This window comes from Podarcis melisellensis, assembly GCF_964234715.1.
Source record: "Podarcis melisellensis genome assembly, chromosome: 8".
NCBI lineage: Eukaryota > Metazoa > Chordata > Lepidosauria > Squamata > Lacertidae > Podarcis > Podarcis melisellensis.
The window spans coordinates 28,286,765-28,305,922 of record NC_138540.1 but is presented as its reverse complement, the minus strand read 5'-3'; the positions used below and the strand labels follow the sequence as shown (position 1 = coordinate 28,305,922).

Sequence of the window (19,158 nt, the reverse complement as noted above, 5' to 3'; positions counted from 1 at the left end):
TGTGTGAAAAGGTTACGATGCCTGGGGCTTTTTAGTTTAGAAAAGAAAGTCATGAGAACATAAAGGTGCATAAGATCATTTGCAGGAGAAAGTGGGTGGGGGAAACTTCTTCTATCCCTCATTTGACATCAGAACTTAATTGGGCCATCCTGAACTTTGAGAGGTTCAGGACAGACCGAGGAAACTGCTCTTCACACGGCGCATAATTAAAACTGTGGAACTCACTCCCACAAGAAAAAGTGGTGGCCCCCCCAACCTGGGAGGCTTCAAAAGAATGTTAGATAAATTCAAGTTGGATAAGGAGATCCACTGCTACTAGTTTCAAGGCCTATACTCTGCCCCACTTTCAGAGGCTGTAGGCACTCAAGTTCTGCTGGTTGGCTTCCCTTTGGGGTGTCTGGTTGGCCATGGGGAGAATAGGAGGCTGGATAAGAAGGGCCCCCTTTGACAACTTGTCTTAGCTTCTCATGTACAAACTCCAGAGCAAAAAAGGAATGTCAGCGTTGGTGGCCTTTGTGCCTCCAGTCCTTCACATACCTGGAGGAGCAGGGCCATGTTTTTTCTTCATGCCAGGAGTCACCGTCCCACCTTTGGAGGTTGGTGCCTCCATGAAAGGGGTCATGGCCTCAGGTATGCCAATTTTCTGGGCCTGAGATATCATCCCTGGGAGCGAGAAAACAATGTGAGTGTTACAGATTACTAAGTCCAAGTAAAGCTCAATTGGCTGAGGTGTCTAGAACCTTGGTTCTTCAACTGTTTGAGGTGTCTGGAACCAGAACCCTTTGACTGGTTGAGCTATCTAGAACCTGGATCATTTGACTGGCTGTCGTGTCTAGAACCATTGTCCATCAACTGGTTGAGGTGTTTAGAACCTGAGCCTGTTGACTGTTGAGATATCTAGAACCTGGAACTTCAACTGCATAATGTGTCTAGAAACTTGATCTTTCAAGTAAGTGAGGTGTCTAGAACCTTGGCCCTTCAAATACAGAGATAGAGTAATTCACAGATGGCCCCAGGCTCAATCCTGGACATCACGTAGGACTGCAAAAGTCCCCCATCTGCAACACTAGGCAGCTGCTGTAAGTCAGTGCAGACAATACTCAGCAAACTGGACCAATGGTCTGGCTAGGTATAAGGCAGCTTCTTATGTTGGAATGGGACTGTGACTCAGTTGCAGAGCACCTGCTTTGCATGCAGAAGGTTCCAGATTCCATCCATGGTTCCCCCTTCGCTGCCACCCTTCCCCACTCATGCATGGATCCTCAAGCACAGCCATGCCATCTCACCCTCAACGTCGTCCTTGAACAGTTCCTCTGTGCCAAACTTCAGGATGTCATCCAGCTCTTGTTTCGTCATGGAGCCAGACTTGGAGCCAAGGCCCGGGCGCACCACCAAATGCGTCAGCATCATCTTCCTCTTGGCCACTTGGGTGATGCGCTCCTCGACTGACGCCCTCGTCACAAAGCGGTAGATCATTACCTTCTTATTCTGCCCAATCCGGTGGGCTCTGCTGAAGGCCTGGATGAATGAATAATGAGATGCTTCAGAATAACATGGAGGACCCTTCATGGAGGAGAAGACTATTAATGACTCCTAATCACAATGGCAATGTTCTACCTCCATGGTTGGAGGCAGAAATCCTTCTGAACACTGGAAGCCAAAGGAGGGGAGAGGGCCTTTATGCGTGAAAGCTCAAATATAACGTGGGAATTAACAGTTATGGAAAAATTGGTGAAATGGAGTAGACCGCTGTGTGAATGCAGCCTTAGTCATGCGAACACCCCAAATGAACAAATTATTTCAGCAACTTCATTTTTCAGCCATCAATCAAATGAGGAACATCTGGAGCAAATGCTGAAGCAAAGGAAAAACAGCAAAACAAAAAGAAAAACCGGCCAGCAGAACATTTCCTTGTGAAAATGGCAGTGGGCAGAGAGGGGGAGAAGGAAAGATTTATACAAGAGGAGAAGGAGTAGCGAAGTCAGAAAAACAGGCATGCATTTCTAGGAAACACTTGCTTTGGAGCCAGGGATGGGGGGAGCTTTTGAGGGACCCTAGCAAGATTGGTAAGGGGTGGGGAATGAGGCGAGGGATGCTAAGAGGAGGGTGGGAGGTTGGGAGATGGCAGGTGTGAGCGGGGTGCCTTTTACTCCGGGGGTTACAAAGGCAGCAAGGGAGAACCGACGGAATTAACCTGAATGTCATTGTGGGGGTTCCAATCAGAATCGTAAATTATGACTGTGTCAGCTGTTGCAAGGTTAATGCCCAAACCTCCGGCTCTGGTGGAGAGCAGGAAACAGAATTGCTGAGCTCCGGGTGCTGAGGATGACAAAATCGACAAGGTTGTGGGGTGAGGGTGGGGAGAGACGAGAGGGGTGGGGAGACAGAGAAGTGTCAGGGTTAGTAACTGACTTCAAGGGGGGTGGGGAGAAGACAAGATCAGTTAGTGGCAAACAAAGAGGGGTGATCCAGAAGCAGGCAGGAGAGAAACAGTCAACCTGAGCACCCTTTTCTGGGGCGTTTATAGAGCCCTACCAGAGCTGGCTAAACTGCTCCATCAGTAGTAGAAGCAAATTCATTTTGTGTTGGCTTAAGTCCATCGTTTTCAAGTTGTGGGCCACAAAGGAAGGGCTAGCATGCTGTGAGAAGCAGATAAACAGAGCGAGGAAAAGCTCTAGTGGTCCAGAAGCCTGCAGACAAGACTCTGCTCTGAGCTCGCCTCCTTCTGATCTGGCAATCTAGCCTGTTCAGCCCCCAACCGGCTGCAGCTAAAGGAAGGAATTGCAGAGGGACCAAGGGACATTTAAGTAAATGAAACTGTGCCAGCCAAGGGGAGCCCCCCAGGGAACCAACGCAGCAGGAGAGGTAGCTCTTTAACCAATGGAAAGCCGGAATGAAAACTGTGCTAGTCCATGAGAATTAAGCTAAATAACATGACTCCCCAACCCTTTTTGGCCATTTGGATAACAAAGAAACCACTTCATCCTATGTATCTTGCAATGGAAAGACATCAAATCCTGCAAACTTTCAGTGGCTTTGAGCTCCAGCTGGTTCCCCAGCATTCATTCATTCATTCATTCATTCATTTCATTTATATCCCCCCTCTTTTCCTCCATGGAGCTTAAAGTGGCTTACATGGTTCTCCCCCTCCACATTTAATCCCCACAACAACCCTGTGAGGTAGGTTCAAGGCCGAGTGGGGATTTGAACCCTGGTCTCCCAGGTCCTCGCCCGACACCCTAACCACTACACCACCACTGCCTCTCCACCAGCCACCTGCAGGCCAGAGCAAGACCTGCATCTTGAACACGGAAAAGCCAAAACTGAAGTACCATTAAACCTGTCGATGGCTTCCTGCCTCAGTCCTCCAGTGATGCCGCCATCAATCCTTTCATACTTATAACCCTCGTATTCCAAGAAATCTTCCAACAAGTCAAGCATCTTCGTCATCTATTAAAAAATTAAAATAAAATAATCAGACCATGAGCGAGTGCGCCACCTGAAATAAAAAGAAACAATTAAAGTTCCCTTTAAGCCCAAAGTACTCGGAAACAGAATACACTCTATGGCAGCCCCAGGATTCCCTAGGAAGGTAACTGCACGCTGGTATACCACTCCCAAACTTTTATCACTTTACTCCCACAATTTTTCCTGGTCAAACAAGTTGTTTTTTCCTTTTCTTTCTAGACTCAAATAACACTAAAATGAGCGCTAAACAAGCCCCACGTTCCCAAAGTTTTCCTGAAGTGCTTTCACATCATGTGGAAGAACAAATAAGATGCGGAAATTAGCAGTTTCTTTTGGGAAATGGAATAAATGGCCGCGTGGATGCAGCCTTTGCCGCTCGACCTGTTCGCACCTGGGAGAAGATGAGCACCCGGTGGCCACCATCCCTCAGCTTCTTGAGCATCTTCTGCAGCAGCATCAACTTCCCAGACGACTTCACCAGCGAGCTGCCGTCGTAGGATCCGTTTGGCAATACCGGAGCTTCCTAAGAGCAAAGGGAAGTGAGTGGGGTATGGCTAAGTCCAGCCTGCAAGGGAATAGCTCCTGCACAGCACATGACCTCTTCTAGGAGGCCGCTGGGTGAGCAAGAAGTGTCTCCAGAGAGATGAAGCCACACCCGGTCTTGGATGGACCAGTGGTCTTGCTCAGTCTAAGCCAACTCTCTGTGCTTGAGTCAGTCATGCTTCTGAATACCAATTGCTAGGAGCCACAAAAGGGGAGAGGGGTCTTATGCTTGGGTTCTGCTTGCGGGCTTCTCTTTGGCGTAACTGCTTGTCCCCTGTGAGAACAGGATGGTGGACTAGGTGGGCCACTGGCCTGATCCAGCAGTTTCTCCTTATGTCCTTATGTTCTGAATAACTTAAGAGGTCCACAAGAAAAAATCGAAAATCCACAGTAGTTAGAACCCACCAAAATGTCACAGGAACATCTTTGCAAATGACAATCTTTTATAATGCTGACTAAACAGATAAACACTCTGTTTACATCCAACAGCAGTCCTACTCAGAGTAGACACATGCAATTTAATGGGCATGGTTAACCTGGGCCCAATTAAGTTCAGTGGGTCTGCTGTGAGTAGGACTTAGCAAGAGACAACCCATTTTGTTGGTTGCTGGCTTAAGATACTGTGAGTAAAAAATGCATAGAGTTCTTAAGCAAATGGAATAAAGAAAATAAAAGGTTTATGGGATATATTCTGCTTCTGCAGTTGGAGGCAGTAATGAATACCAGTTGCTGGAAGCCACAGGAGGGGAGAGGGCTCTTGTGCTCGGATCCTGCTTCCTGAGTGCCATCTGGGTGGCCACTGTGAGGACAGATGGACTAGATGGGCCATTGGCCTGATTCAGCCTGATTCTTATGAAAGAGCAAAGTTGGGTCAAGGAGTTCCCCCACCTCCAATGGTGAACCTGATGAGAGTGACCTCATCCAGAGCAAGCAGACCCCTTAACACTGGGTTGTTGGGTCTCTTGGCCAAAAGCAACTCTGCCTTGGCTGGAGTAAGCTTCAGACCTTTCGTCCATGTCCAAACCACCCTTGACTCGACCCAGAGGTTCAGAACCTCCCCAGACTGAGATGGTGAAGAGAGACAGAGGAGCACATTGGTGACCACCAGCTCTGATTCATACAGAGGAGCCCCACTGCGGCACTATTATTAGGTCCATTTGGACTCCCTCTGGAGTGACTCTCCTTCCTTGGAGGTTTTTCAGCAGAAGTTGGGTGGCCATCTGTCATGGATGCTTAAGCTGAGATTCCTGCATTGCAGGGAGTTGGACTTGATGATTCTCAAGGTCTCTTCCAACTCTATGATGGGCAACTGCCTAGCAAGCCCACCCACCCAATGCACTGATCTGAGCTCCAGTTTGGAGCAAAGGTGGGGAGAGAGATGGCACGAAATAGAAACAGACCTACCACAGCCGCCACGGGGAAAAGATATGGATGGTTACAACACTTCTTGAGATCCATCATGATATTGAGCAGGGACACCTGGTTGCCTCCACCTTTTGAATTCAGAGCCTCAAAGTTCCTTGTCAGGATTAACTTGTAGTATTTCCTGTGTGAACACAAGCGGGGAAGGGGCATCTTAGTTAAGGGGCTTCTGGGCTTCCCATGGAAGCTGTAACATTTCCATGACTCACAAGGGGCATGCTAGATTCCCACCAAGCCACAAGCAAAATAAAGACTTGGGTGCCTTCCAAGTCTACAATTCTATGATTCTGTCTGAGATCCTAGACACACTACCCTGCAGTGAACGGGGCAAGGGGGGGATATGAGCATTTCCCTAGGCAATCTCTACAAAGCTACCAGGACTTCCTCAACGGGTTGTGATGCTTTGCTTATGTTTCTGGAGCTTGGAACGAAAGCCACACTCTCCTGCCAGGAAGAGTGAAAGGGAATCTACAAAGCTACCAGGACTTCCTCAACGGGTTGTGATGCTTTGCTTATGTTTCTGGAGCTTGGAACGAAAGCCACACTCTCCTGCCAGGAAGAGTGAAAGGGAGGGGGGCTAAAACACAAAAGAGAACAAGAGTTTTGGAGGTAGCAGCTGTTAAGAAGCAGCCCCACAGAGCAGGAGGGCAGTTGCCTTTGAGGGAGCACATGGGCTTCCCTGCTTCCCATCTGCTCAACCTGTAAGTAGACAAGGACACAACAAGTCCCTAGCACTCTCTCTTCCTGGAAGAAAAATGATGGCAAACAGGCTGTCTCTGGCAAGGCCTTCCAGTGGGGGAAGAGGAAAGTGGAGGCCCTGTGTGTAAAAGGCTGGCACCATCGGCCTTGGGAAAACTAGTGAATGTAGCTTGGGGGATCACCACCACCCTCCAAGGCCCCTCCCCTTGTTACATTTTTGAAAGTTTTTTGGGACATTTTTTGGGGGGGGTCAGCTGAAAGCACTGCCTCCTTTTTGAGGGGGTGTTGCTCGCTTTTCCAAACTTCTTCTCTGCTCAGAGTTCTCACAAGATGACATTATTATTCTAATTGCAGGTCGTGCACCATGCTTGATGCATGTGTCATGCTGTCTCTTAAAGACATATGTGTATCATGTTTTGTATCACATTATATTTGCCACAAGTGAATGCTTTAATGATTGATTGATTGATTGATTGATTGATTGATTTTTTATAAACAGTCTACTCTGTTTTGACAGGCCTGTGACTGTATAATAAATGATGGATGAGTTTTCTGTCAGTGTTTCACGTGTGTGTTTTTTGTGGAGGGTGAGGAGTTGTGGGTGTTCTCACATTCCCTTTTCCACTACAAGTCTGAGGACAAGGACTGTTGTGGAAGTCACTATGGACTTATATGGGAGCTTTTTCCTGCTAAAGAGCATGATAAAATTCCCAATAATAATAATAGACACACCCACCATTTCTCTAACTATGGTAATGGATCAGTAAAGTTGGGGGTCCACATGCAGATGAAACATGTGGCCACCGGAACCACTGCAAATAAAAGCACCCCACCTGCCCCCCAGTTTCCAAGCTGTGGGCCATAGGGCTCAGTCACTGTGCTATGGCCTGGCCCAGCAGGTCTTGCAAGGGGAGAACTCACTTCTGCATCTGGCTCAGCTCCACCCTGACAATCAGCTCCGTCTTGGCAGGCATGTTCTTAAACACATCGGCCTTCAGCCTCCGGAGCATGTGAGGTCCCAAAAGGTCGTGCAGTTTCTTGATCTGGTCCTCCTTGGAGATGTCTGCAAACTCTTCCAGGAAGCCCTCCAGGTTGCTGTGGAACAGCAGAGGATGGATTATGGAGCAGCCAGGGCTGCTCCAGCACAGCAAATGCCACCCGCTCTGCCTGCAGGACGCGTCTTGCACAGCGTCATTGGGTGGCTTCAAGGCAGTGTCTGGAGAAGGTCCTGTTGCCAGCTGGCCAGGCTGGAGCTCTGGGCAGCCATACCTGAGCGCAGGTTGGGAAGGGCTGCTCTCTGGCATGTGGGCGAGCCACCAAAACAAGAGATGCAGGTTGCATCTGGTAAACAGAGACTTAAATACAGCAGGAAGGCAGCCCTGCGAGGTTGGCCAGGCAAAGGGGAAAGACAAGGATTTACACCAAGCCCAGTCACTTCAAAGTCTTCATGCAGACAACCAACCAACCACAGGCACATCCACAGTCCCAAACAAAGCATAAGGTGTGGTTTCAGCCTCAAGCTACAGTTTGTTCAATGGTCTGCCACAGAGCAGCTTTCCCCAATATGGTGCCCTTCAGCTGTTTTGGAACACATTTTCCATCAGCTCTAGCTTAGGGATGATGCGAGTTGAAGTCCAAAACAGCTGGAGGGCACACATTTGAGGAAATCTGTTGTGGAAGGTACGTGAGGAAGGGCATAACTTGCAGCATTTGGGATTTTTTTTTAGTTTAGAGAAAAAGTGAGGAAGAGGCGACACGATGGAAGTTTATAAAAAATTATGCATGGCATTGAGAAAGTGGTCTTTCTTCTCTCATAACACAGTGACTCATAGACATCCAACAAAGCTGAATGTTGGAAGATTCTGGACATTTTCTAAAAAGTACTCCTTCACTCCCACATGAGGCAGTGCTGGCCACCATATTGGGTGGAATTAAAAGAGGATTAGACCAATTTGTGAAGGAAAAGGCTACCGATGGCTACTAGCCACAACGGCTATGCTCTGCTGTCACAGCTGGAGGTAGCAATGCATCTGAATACCAGTTGCTGGAAACCACAGGAGGGGAGAGTTGCTCTTGTGCTTGATTCCTGCTTGCTGGTTTCCCATGGGGGCATCTGGTTGGCAACAGTGAGAACAGGGTGCTGGACTAGATGGGCCATTGGCCTGATCCAGCAGGGGTCTCCTGATGTCCTTAAATACTCACTTGAACCTCTCTGGCGTGAGGAAGTTGAGCAAATGGAAGAGCTCCTCAAGGTTGTTCTGCAGAGGCGTCCCGGTCAGAAGCAGCTTATAGTCGATTTTGTAGCTGTTGAGCACCCTAAAGAACTTTGGATAAAAGGGGAGGGGTTGACAGAGAGCTTATGGCAAAGGATCTGGGCAGTCGAACCATCACATAATCTTCCATTCAAAGAGAAGCCACTGACTACTGACCCTCCTAACCCATGTGATGTGATGCAGGATTAAGAGGCTGCTCTGGAAACTGGTGCCCCACCATCAAGTTCACCCTCCTCTCCCCCTTGGAAGGTGGTGGACTCTCCTTCCTTGGAGGCTTTAAAGCAGAGGTTGGATCACCATCCTTCAAAGATTCTTTAGCTGTACCTCCTGAATTGCAGATGATCCTTGGGATCCCTTCCAACTCTACATTTCTATGATTCTAGGAGACACCCCCAGAGCAATGATCTACCTCATTGGAGAGTGAAGTTCTTGTTGGCTCCTCTTGGGACAGGTAACCTTGTGTCTCTTTACACATTCCTCAAACCAGCTTGTTCTCGCGCAAAGTCAATGTAGTGCCTCCAGTTTTGGGTCCAGAAAGGAGCATGCCTCGGCTATCAGCAGTTCGGGAAACTCATCTGCCATTCAACCCCTGCGCCAAACTCTGCCAACCTGCCCTGAAAAGGTGAACCTACCTTGGACTGGTTGTTCTTCAGTCTGTGGGCTTCATCCACCACCAGGCATGCCCACTCAATGGATCCCAGAATGGCCTGGTCAATAGTGATGAGCTCATAGGATGTGAGCAGGACATGGAACTTGATCTGAGCTTCTTTCTAGAGGAAACAAGGAGACAATGTCGCCAGCGAGAGAGGCGTGATCTGGGGAGAGGCCCAGACCTCAGAGCATACCAGCTTTTCATGCAGAATGTCCCAGGTTTATTCCCTGGCATCTCTCATTACAAGGAGCGAATAGAAGACGTCTTCTTTCCGCTGAGTCTGGAGTGCCACTACCAATCAGAATAGGCAAGATGGAGCTATGTGGGCAAACATTCTGCCTTGGTGCGAGGCAGCTTCCGAGGTTCAATGATGGCCCTGGTTTACACACAAAGCTAAGCCAGCTTTGGTTCAAGCCAAACTATGGTTTGCTTCAACATATAGACCCAGCCCAGCAAACTACCCATGCTTAGTTTTCTGCCCAACAAATCATGATGTGACGCTATCGTTTGTTGCAGGCTTATGAACCGGCAGCTTGTTTTAACTATGGTTTGGCATAACAGAGGTTCAATGGTCATCTGCCATAGATTCTTTAGCTGTGAGTCTTGCTTTGCAGGGGGTTGGACTAGATGGCCCTTGGGGTCCCTTCAAACTCTAAAAATTTTTTCCCAAACTGTAGCTTGTTGAGGGTGATGAGAGTTGTTAGGAGATCTCCTATTCCCTGCACGGAGCTACAATTCTCAAAATTTCCCCGTGAAGGATTATTAAACCACTCTGAGAGAATTAAAAAAAAAAAGAGTTGAAAAAGATGCTCAAAATCACCATAGAAAAGAAAGCAGAGGCGTATTTACTACGTTTATTAGGGAAGGATATCCCACAGGAAAAGAAAACAATCTTTCTATACGCCACGGCAGCCGCCAGAATAGCTCTTGCCGATAAATGGAAAGGTGAGACAATACCCACAAAAGAAGATTGGATATGTAAATTAAGTGAATTTATAGAAATGGCAAAGTTAACAGCAGTCATAAGGCTCCAGACAAATCAAAAATTAAGATTAGAATGGCAATGTTTTGAGGACTATATGGAAAAACACTTCTCTAAAAAGAGTATGTTGATATGCATGGATTAAGTATGTAAAGTATAAGAGAGAACAATAATTGGTAATGGCTATAAGAGATGTATTATCCAAAGAATGAACTGATAGTATTTAAATTTGAGCTAAAGGAAGTTGAGTCATGGTAGAGGGAAGTCACGGGGGTACGTAGGGTTTATGTTTGCAGGGTAGGGTACATGTAATTTCTTTAGTTTGATTTTGCATTAGTATTTGTTTGTTTACTTCATTTTAATTTTCTGTATCATTTATTAAGAAATAAATAAAAATTAAAATATAAACCACTCTGAGAGTTTGTAGCTCTGTTAAACTGCAGCTCTCTGAGGGGAACCAGGGTCTCCTAAAATTTATTAACAGCTCTAACAAAATATAGTTCCCAGGATTCAGTGTGGGGTACATCATTACTGTTCAAAGTGGTATGATACTGCTTTCTGGTGCAAATGGGGTCTAAGTTGGCTATGCCTAGCCATTTCTATGGGTCTCCTCTGTGCATAGCTGTCAACTTACAGATTTGAAAATAAGGGACCAGCAGCCTCGAAAATAAGGGATCGGCAGCCAAAATAAGGGATTTTCCGGACACAGGTATGTTCGACTTCTGAGCCCCTCCGAGCCAAAGGCAGAAAGCCCAGCCAGCAGCCAAACGAAGCCTCAAGTGGTGGTTCCCACAGCAACCCAGCAAAGGGGATGCCGTAAGGAAAACCACCATCACCTCTCCGCTGGGAAGCGCTGAGCAAAGGCGAGTCCCCAGGCAACGCGGCCGATCTGATAAGCACAAGGCATGCAAGCTTCACACCCCAGTCGTTCTTAGACTCCTTATTGGGTGAGCAACGCAGCCAAGCAACACAGTTGGAGCCTCCCTCCTCCCTGGCCAGCAAGGAGGGAGGGAGAGGATCTGCTTCCTTTGAAACCCGGGAAATTTAAGGGACATCATCAATAAGGGACAGCAGCGGGACACGGCTCTGGGATAAGGGACCTTCCCGCCAAATAAGGGACGATTGACAGCTATGCCTCTGCGTAGAACTACTTTGGATACAACACACTATGTCTGGCATCTCCAGGGAGAGCTGGGAAGAACAATCTACACCTGAAACCCTGGCTGCCAGCCAGTGTCAGCAATACTGAGCTAGATGGAGCAGTAGTCCATTGTGACATAAGGTAGCTTTCTATGTTCATAAGCAAATGATGCTTGCTCACTCCCCACCAACCAGTGCTCACCTTCATCCGAAAAACTTTCTTCCCGCTGCGGATGGCGTTGTCCTCAAAGGAGAACTCGTTCTCACGAATCACAGACCGGCTCTCCTTGTCCCCCGTGTACGTGACAACGTAGAATTCGGGTGCCCACATCTCAAACTCCCGCTCCCAGTTGATGATGGTGGAAAGGGGGGCGCTGACCAGGTACGGACCCTTGGAGTGGCCCTGTTCGGGGAAAGAGGGGTGTTTCTGTGCAAAGGGGAGGGATTTCCCCATAAACAACCTCCTTGCAAAGGAGGCCAAGTAAGGAAGAATGGTTGTGGGTCTGTTTAGCTTGGATGAGAGATGACCAAGAGGGGCTATGACAGTCATCTTTAAATATCTGAAGGGCTGCCCCATGGAAGATGGAGCAAGCTGATTTTCTGCTGCTCCAGAGGGGAGGATCTGAAGCAATGGATTCAAATTGCAAGAAAGGTGATTCCAACTAAACATCAATAAGGACTTTCTGACGGTAAGAGCTGTTTGACGGTGGAATGGACTCCCTTGGAAGGCGATGGACTCTCCTTCATTGGAGGTCTCTAAGCAGAAGTTGAGTGGCCACCTGCTGGAGATTCTTGAGCTGCGATTCCTGCATTACACAGGGGGGTTGCACTAGATGACCCTACAATTCTACGATTCTGTGGTTCTAGGTCAGGGATAGCACAAAAGAGACTTCTACCTCCTTGTAAAGGGAGTAAAGGTACACAATGGTCTGGACAGTCTTTCCGAGACCCATCTCATCAGCGAGGATGGTGTCCGTTCCCTGCGCCCAGGAGAACCGCAGCCAGTTGAGACCCTCCAGCTGATAAGGATGCAGCGTCCCACCGGTTGTATCAATATACCACGGCTGCTTGTCGAATTTTACGGTGGGCTGGGGAAGGAAGAAAACAAGGCATGCCATTAAAGCCGTCAAGCAATGGAAGACATTTCCAGTTGACTCCAGGTTTTTTAATACAGTGGTACCTCGGGTTACAGATGCTTCAGGTTACAAGCACTTCAGGTTACAGACTCTGTTAACCCAGAAATAGTACCTCGGGTTAAGAACTTTGCTTCAGGATGAGAACAGAAATCGCGCAGTGGCAGCAGGAGGCCCCATTAGCTAAAGTGGTGGTGTTATGTACTGAAGTTCTCACCCTGGACCAGCAGGGGGATACTGTAGATAGTTATGCAAATAAGGGGTCGAAAGTGACGTTCAGTGATTGGATAGTTTTAGAAAGTTTTTACAATTATGTGTACTGGAGCTCTATATAAGCAGGCTGACTGAACCCTTCAGTTCAGTTCAGTTCTGGCCTGTGAATAAACAAGAGCTGTTTGAAGAATCGCTGTGTCGTCTGATATGTTCACCAACAACTTAACAGGTTCCTCAGGTTAAGAACAGATTCAGGTTAAGAACGGACCTCCGGAACGAATTAAGTAATACCACTGTAATAAAAAAAGACGGGTATGCAATTAAATCTTCCATTGCTTCAAAATGCAACTGCTAAGGGCTGATCTTTCTTTCCTTTTGCTTAAAACCAAGCAGCCAGCCCTTATGACTGCGATGGCATTCCTGATGTTGCACAGCCAATGCCTGCTGAACTCTGGGAAGCAGACCAAAAGGGGAGAAAGAAAGTGTAAGAAGCTTTCAATAACCACTTTTAAGGGGGACAAAATGCCATCTAGGAAACAGAAACGTGTACGAGGAGGGGGTGGGGAAACAAGCTCTTCCCTCCCCCTTCCGTATCCCAAACGTACATCCACAAGAGGCGATTCTGGAGGCCTTTCTAGTTTCTCATCATTGAACTTCTTCCCTTTCTTGCTCAGCCTCTTGGCAGTCTGGCTGCTCTCCTCTCCCAACATCATCTCCCTGCAAGGGAATCAAACAAAAAAGTCAGTATGTTTCAGGAAGCTGCCTTAGACCAAGTGATTCCTGCACTGCAGGGGGGTGGACTGCATGACTCTTGGGGTCCCTCCCAACACTACAATTCTATGATCATCATTTTTGTCAAACCATCGATCTGTCCAGGCTCTCCATAGTTCAGGCAGGGGTCTTTTCTCAGCCCTACCTGGAGATGATAGGAATGGAACATGGGACCTTCTGCAATACAAGCACTGAGCTATGAAAACTGACACACACACCCGCCAGAGACATGACATATCTGTTTGCAAAGCCAACTTGGGCTGATCTCTTCGGCCACTTGCAACAACCACAGAAACAACGATGGCATCTCAGATTAAAACTCAAGGACGTTTGCAAGGGATCTTTGCCAATTTGAACCCAATGACAAAATGGACGTAAACACAGACTGCGGGATTGGGCACCTCTCTAGCCCCTAGCTGTAAAAGCCCTGGGTTCAATATACTGAAATAAGACAGGGCTGGCTAAGCTGCTGGTGTGACGTGGAACATCCATAAACACTCCAACTTCTCCTGGTGAAAGGTGGAAGGGCAAAGGGGCTGACTTAGGGAAGGAGGACAGAGGAGAGAGAGCTAGTGCAATGATAGGTGTGTAGTATGGGAATGGAAGAGGGAGAGCAAAGCTGGATGTGGAACTGACACAGAAACAGAATCTATATATCCTCCATTCTCTGCTCTTGTTTTTATTATGTTTTTAACTTGTATTTCTGTGTTGTGAATCGCCCTGAGATCTCCAGATGAAGGGCAGTATATGAATTTAATAAAAAATAATAATAACAACAACAACAACTGAGAAGTGTTTGAGCTTGCTTTTCCCTCCTCCTTCCCATTCTTTTTTCCTCTTGCGTCATGTCTCTTTACACTGTGTGTCTGAGGACAAGGGACCATCTTAGCACTGATTGTTCTAAGCCACTCTTAAGGTAGGCTTGCCATATTTCAAACAGTGAAAATTGGGATGGAAAAGTTGTTTGCAAATAAATAATAACTGCCATTTCTGAGCTATTTTAAGGGGAAATTGGCAAAATTGGCAAGCCTACTTAAGGACTTTTTGGGCTAAAGGACCGGCTATAAGAATTTTCTGGTGGTAAGAGCTTTTGGGCAGCGGAACAGACTCCCTTAAAAGGGGCTGGCTCTCCTTCACTTAAGTTTTTAAAACAGAGGTTTTGTGGCCAGCTCACGGGGATTCTTTGGCTGTGATTCCTGCATTGCAGGGGGTTGGACTAGATGGCCCTTGGGGACCCCCGTCCAACTCTACAATTCTGTGATTTTATTCTCTGATTATCTGATTGCATTAGGCCCCTGGCTGCCCTCCCTGCATCGACGTATCCTGCACAATGCCTCACCCCCTGACCTGTGATTCCAGTATTGCTGCTTGAAGTTCTCGTAGTACGGAATGTCAATTTCATCCACCTCCCAGGTGCACTGATCATACGGCAGGTCCTTCCACTTAATCAGATAGTGGACATCTCCTTTCTTGTCAAAGCTGGGGAGCAGAAGACACAGCTGTTTTTTCAAAGCAGAGCCACAAACCTGCCCCAGTCCACCAATGAACAGTATTTCAGGATTCTGATTACATGTTCTAGAAGTAGGATTAAGAATTTACTGTTTAAGTTTCAAAAAGCATGGGGAAAATGCAAAGAATACTTCACAAAACAGTCCCCTAAAATACATACCTGGACTTGTTTTGATTAATGTCTGCAGGAGACTTTGTGGATATTTATGTTATAATTAGAAAAATCTTAATAATTATTCATAAAGGAAACAGCTTATAATAAGTAAATAAGGAGGCCAGATACAGGATAAAGGAAGTCTTTTATCTGGTTGTATTGTATGTTATGCTTATGGTATGTTATGTTCATGTTTAATGAGGGTGGATTTCTGTATTGGGGGTGGGGGGTTTATGTTATGTTGTAAATAAAATTTCCAATTTTTTTTAAAAAAAGAATTTACTGTTTAGTATATTTCATGTTGTGCAGATATTATTTTATCACATTTGTGCTGTATGTTGTAAACCTCCCTGTGGTCTTCTGACAAAAATTGGTTAATAATAATAATAATAAATCTACCATAATATAGAAAAAACTTTGTTAATTAGGTCCACATCTTCTTCATCTGACCCTGTTTTCCCTTTTAAAAAGACCAAACTATCTTATACTCAGTTGCAGCTAATCCACCAGATCCCCAGATATAAGACTGATAAATGAAGGCCAGTCTGCCAAAACCCTGTCCTTTGACCTCTAATCATTTGACATTTGCGAAACCATCTTCCCAAGCCAACAAATCCGATTTACACGGGTGCGACGTGGACCTCCTCACCTGTGGTTGAGGATACGGTGAATCATCATCCATTCGGGCTTGATCCCGTAGCGATAATACTTCTCCTCCATCTTGGCGTACTCGGGGTCTTTGCTCTTCCTCTTCTCTATCTTGGTGTCCTCATCGCCCGAGCCGTAGTCAAAAGCCGGAGGGTCGTCCATATCGTTCTTCCTTTGGTAGTTGCGGAACATCACCGTGTGGTAGAGCTCCAGCTGTAAAGGGAGAGTGCTGAGAAAGGGCCGTAGCTCAGTGGGTAGACCGTATGACTTGCATGCAGAACTCCCCTGCCCCAGCATCTGGTGTGACTGCTTACTTACCTGCAACTCTTTGACCCAGGAGCAGTGCCAGTAGGACAGTCCTGCCCACTTCACGAAGAACTCTCTCTCGGGGATCCCCTCCAGAGGCTTCGGTGGCAGGGCAGCCAGCTCTGGATCCGCCAAGGGCAAGGCTGGCATGAGCGGGGCTGGGGGCTCCTGCCAGATCCAGTGGAGGATCCTCTGCACTTTCCCTTTCAACGGCGGGCACTGAGGACAAAAGAGGGTGAGACGCACACAATCTACAATTGGCTTCGCCTGCAAGACCCAGACCAAGATCTGAGCGCAGGACGTCTCACTTGCCTGTGGTGCAGAGTACACAACCAGCCTGGGGGGGGGGTGCAGTGGGAGGGAGAAGGGTCTCTGCCCTGAGGAGCTTACAATTTAAAGGAAGGGAGAGGGGGAGACCAAGGCAACCAGCTGGCAAAGAGAGTGGAGTTGCCCAAGAAGCAAAGCAGGGGGAAGAGTGAGGACAATTCCTAGCCCCCCAGACAGGAAGGCAGAAACTGTGCAACTGAATTATAAAGTCGGAAGACCCCTTAAAGACGGGTTGTTTTGACTCATCTTTTTGATGCAGGAACTGCAAAGATGAAACTATACCTTTCTTATATATTTTAGAAAACTGAACAAAAATAATTGGGGGGGTGCCTTTTCCATTCTGAAACTTTACAGTGGAACCTTGGTTCTCGAACTTAATCTGTTCCAGGAATCCATTCAACTCCCAAAACAGTTCGAGAATCAAGGCACGGCATCTGATTGGCTGCAGGAGCTTCCTTCAGCCAATCAGAAGCAGTGGAAGCCACACCAGATGTTTGGCTTCCAAAGTACGTTCAAAAACTGGGACAATCACTTCCGGTTTTTGATTGTTCGGGAGCCGGAATGTTCAGCTCCCAAGGCGTTTGGGAACCAAGGTTCCACTGTACTTGGTGTGCATTTGACTTTTTAAAAAAGAAGACAGGAAAGAGAGGGTGGACCCCCTGCTCCCTGCCAGGCAAAATTCCCCAAATGCACCTCTAAGGGGATTGATTGGTGGCAGGGCTTTTGCATTCTTCTCCAGTGAATGCATATGGGCAAAAGAGAACCTCAGGATTCAGGCTAGGACCTGGCAGAGGAGAGCCGGCCACTGGCTGTCCCACCTTGGAGGTCCCGAGCCGTCGGCATCAAGCCCGGCTCCACTGCCAGGGGGCGCAAGGGAGCAGATGGCATGAGGAAGGCTGGTAAAACACTCACTGTACAACGGGGGCAGAGCCATTCACCATTTGGTATCTCCGGCAAAGGTGGGTTGAGGCAGTGCAGGTGGTAGGAGGATGGGCAGGTGTCGCAGCAAAGGAGCTCCCCTCCGTCCTTGCAGATGCGGCAGAACTCCATGTGGTCGTCCTCTTCCTCGCCAACCTCCTCTTCCTCCTCGTCCTCTTCTTTCGGCTCCCATTGGATGCCTTCTTTTTCCTGGTGTAAAGGGGAAGCAGAGCTGAAATGTTTCACATCCCAACGCTGGGCCCGCCATGTTTATCCCCTCTGCAACAGCCTCCAGTAAAATTTATTTGCGAGATTTATCAGGCAGTTTAAAAACAGCTGCGCATAAGAGACTGGGGCAAATTTATTGGCTTGCTTAAGATGGTGAAATGGCACGAGTCAGGCAAAACATATTTGTGCAAGTTGACAGAAATTACAAAGTATGCTTCTAGGAAGTGAAGTCTCTTCGCCCCCTGGGGATGAAATGAAAGACTGCATCTATGGAATGTGTGTTTAAGGCAAACACAGGAATCATTATGTTCTGATCATTAGAATCAGTCCTTATTAAGGGGATAAGTTTGAATCCAGTTTGATGTCACGTCCCTACCGAACACAAGAAATCATGCAACGCTTGCTTCAAGCAACAGTACTCTGTATACCAGAGTAAATACAGGCCTAATTTTTAATAACTTTTAATTCTTATAAAATATTGTGAGGTAGGAGTGGGTGGGTGTGTAAAATTATTTTAGTAAGTAAACCACTTGGGGGGTGGCCTTGGAATGTTCATTGGTATATACCAGTTTTATAACAAAAAAACCAAAGCTATCCAGATATTCTCTGCAGAGATATTTGCCTAATATTTGACACCTGCATTTGATCTCCAGAGCTGCTTGATTATCATATGGCATCCTCGAAGCTAGATACTTTCCCCCTCACCATAGCAATGTTCACACCATTCATTTAAAGCACTATGATACCACTTTAAATAGTCCCCCAAAGAATTATGGGCGTTGTAGGTTGTTAAGGGTTCTGAGAGGTACTAGGAGAGTCCCTGATTCCCCTCCCAGAACTACAATTCCCTGAATTCCCTGGGGTTGACTGTTTAAGCACTCTGGGAATTATATGCTGCAGTTTCCTCAGCTCAGCAATTAGCCCCAGAACTACTGTATTTTTTGCTCTATAAGACACACTTTTTCCCTCCTAAAAAGTAAGGGGAAATGTGTGTGCGTCTTATGGAGCGAATGCAGGCTGCGCAGCTATCCCAGAAGCCAGAACAGCTCTTGCTGTTCTGGCTTCTGGGATTCAAAATATTTCTTTACTTGTTTTCCTCCTCCAAAAACTAGGTGCGTCTTATGGTCTGGTGCGTCTTATGGAGTGAAAAATACGGCAATAGTCTGCCATACAGGTTAGAAATCTCCCTCAAAGCACATCCTGCACCCTTTTCTTGCCAACGGCTGACTCTCAAGTGCCAAACCTCCTTACACAGTGCGGGCAGCTCCATTTCCCTTCTGGCGCCTTCTCCAGCTCTGGGTCCAAACAGACGAGGTGGTAGGCCCGGGGGCAGGTGTCACAGAGAATAATCTCCCCTCCTTGCTGGCACACCTCGCAGTAATCCTGGTGGTCTGTCTCGTAGCCGTCTCCTTCTTCAACTGGAAGGCAAAAGCCAGGTGGAGGAAACAACATTCTGGACTGTTTTTCAGGGATTCCTCAATTAGTTGAGGTGAGTTGATTTAATATTGGCATCCCGCTTTTCCAACAACAACTGTTGAGCTCAAAGTGGCTCACAATTATCACAACAGCATTAAGAAACAACAAACGTTGCAACCACTATGCTATCAAACACAAGTGGCATATAAAGCAAGCAACAGCAAATCCATCAAAACAATGAATATAATCCAAGATAGCCATTATAGTTTATACTATTGCCAGGATAATTCCTTTGCTTTTTAATTTATTTATTTGGTTTTTCAAATTAAAATTTTACAGAGAAATATCAAACAAAG

The 19,158-nt window shown here is 47.0% G+C and overlaps 1 protein-coding gene across 4 annotated transcripts in view; it reads right to left on the bottom strand.

The window, feature by feature from the left end:
• The window catches only part of CHD5 (chromodomain helicase DNA binding protein 5), a 62,036-nt gene that overhangs the window by 25,349 nt on the left and 17,529 nt on the right, over positions 1-19,158 (bottom strand). For all 4 annotated transcript variants that reach the window (XM_081923388.1, XM_081923390.1, XM_081923391.1 and 1 more), the window contains exons 9-25: positions 18,638-18,804; positions 17,153-17,368; positions 15,926-16,132; positions 15,609-15,820; positions 14,644-14,775; positions 13,131-13,242; positions 12,076-12,267; positions 11,382-11,582; positions 9,038-9,175; positions 8,335-8,456; positions 7,054-7,227; positions 5,416-5,557; positions 3,860-3,991; positions 3,333-3,450; positions 2,195-2,319; positions 1,287-1,518; positions 538-663 (exon numbers count right to left, since the gene is read on the bottom strand). In XM_081923388.1, coding sequence (XP_081779514.1) covers positions 538-663; positions 1,287-1,518; positions 2,195-2,319; positions 3,333-3,450; positions 3,860-3,991; positions 5,416-5,557; positions 7,054-7,227; positions 8,335-8,456; positions 9,038-9,175; positions 11,382-11,582; positions 12,076-12,267; positions 13,131-13,242; positions 14,644-14,775; positions 15,609-15,820; positions 15,926-16,132; positions 17,153-17,368; positions 18,638-18,804 — 2,748 coding nt within the window. The remainder of the gene's footprint in view (positions 1-537; positions 664-1,286; positions 1,519-2,194; positions 2,320-3,332; positions 3,451-3,859; positions 3,992-5,415; positions 5,558-7,053; positions 7,228-8,334; positions 8,457-9,037; positions 9,176-11,381; positions 11,583-12,075; positions 12,268-13,130; positions 13,243-14,643; positions 14,776-15,608; positions 15,821-15,925; positions 16,133-17,152; positions 17,369-18,637; positions 18,805-19,158) is intronic.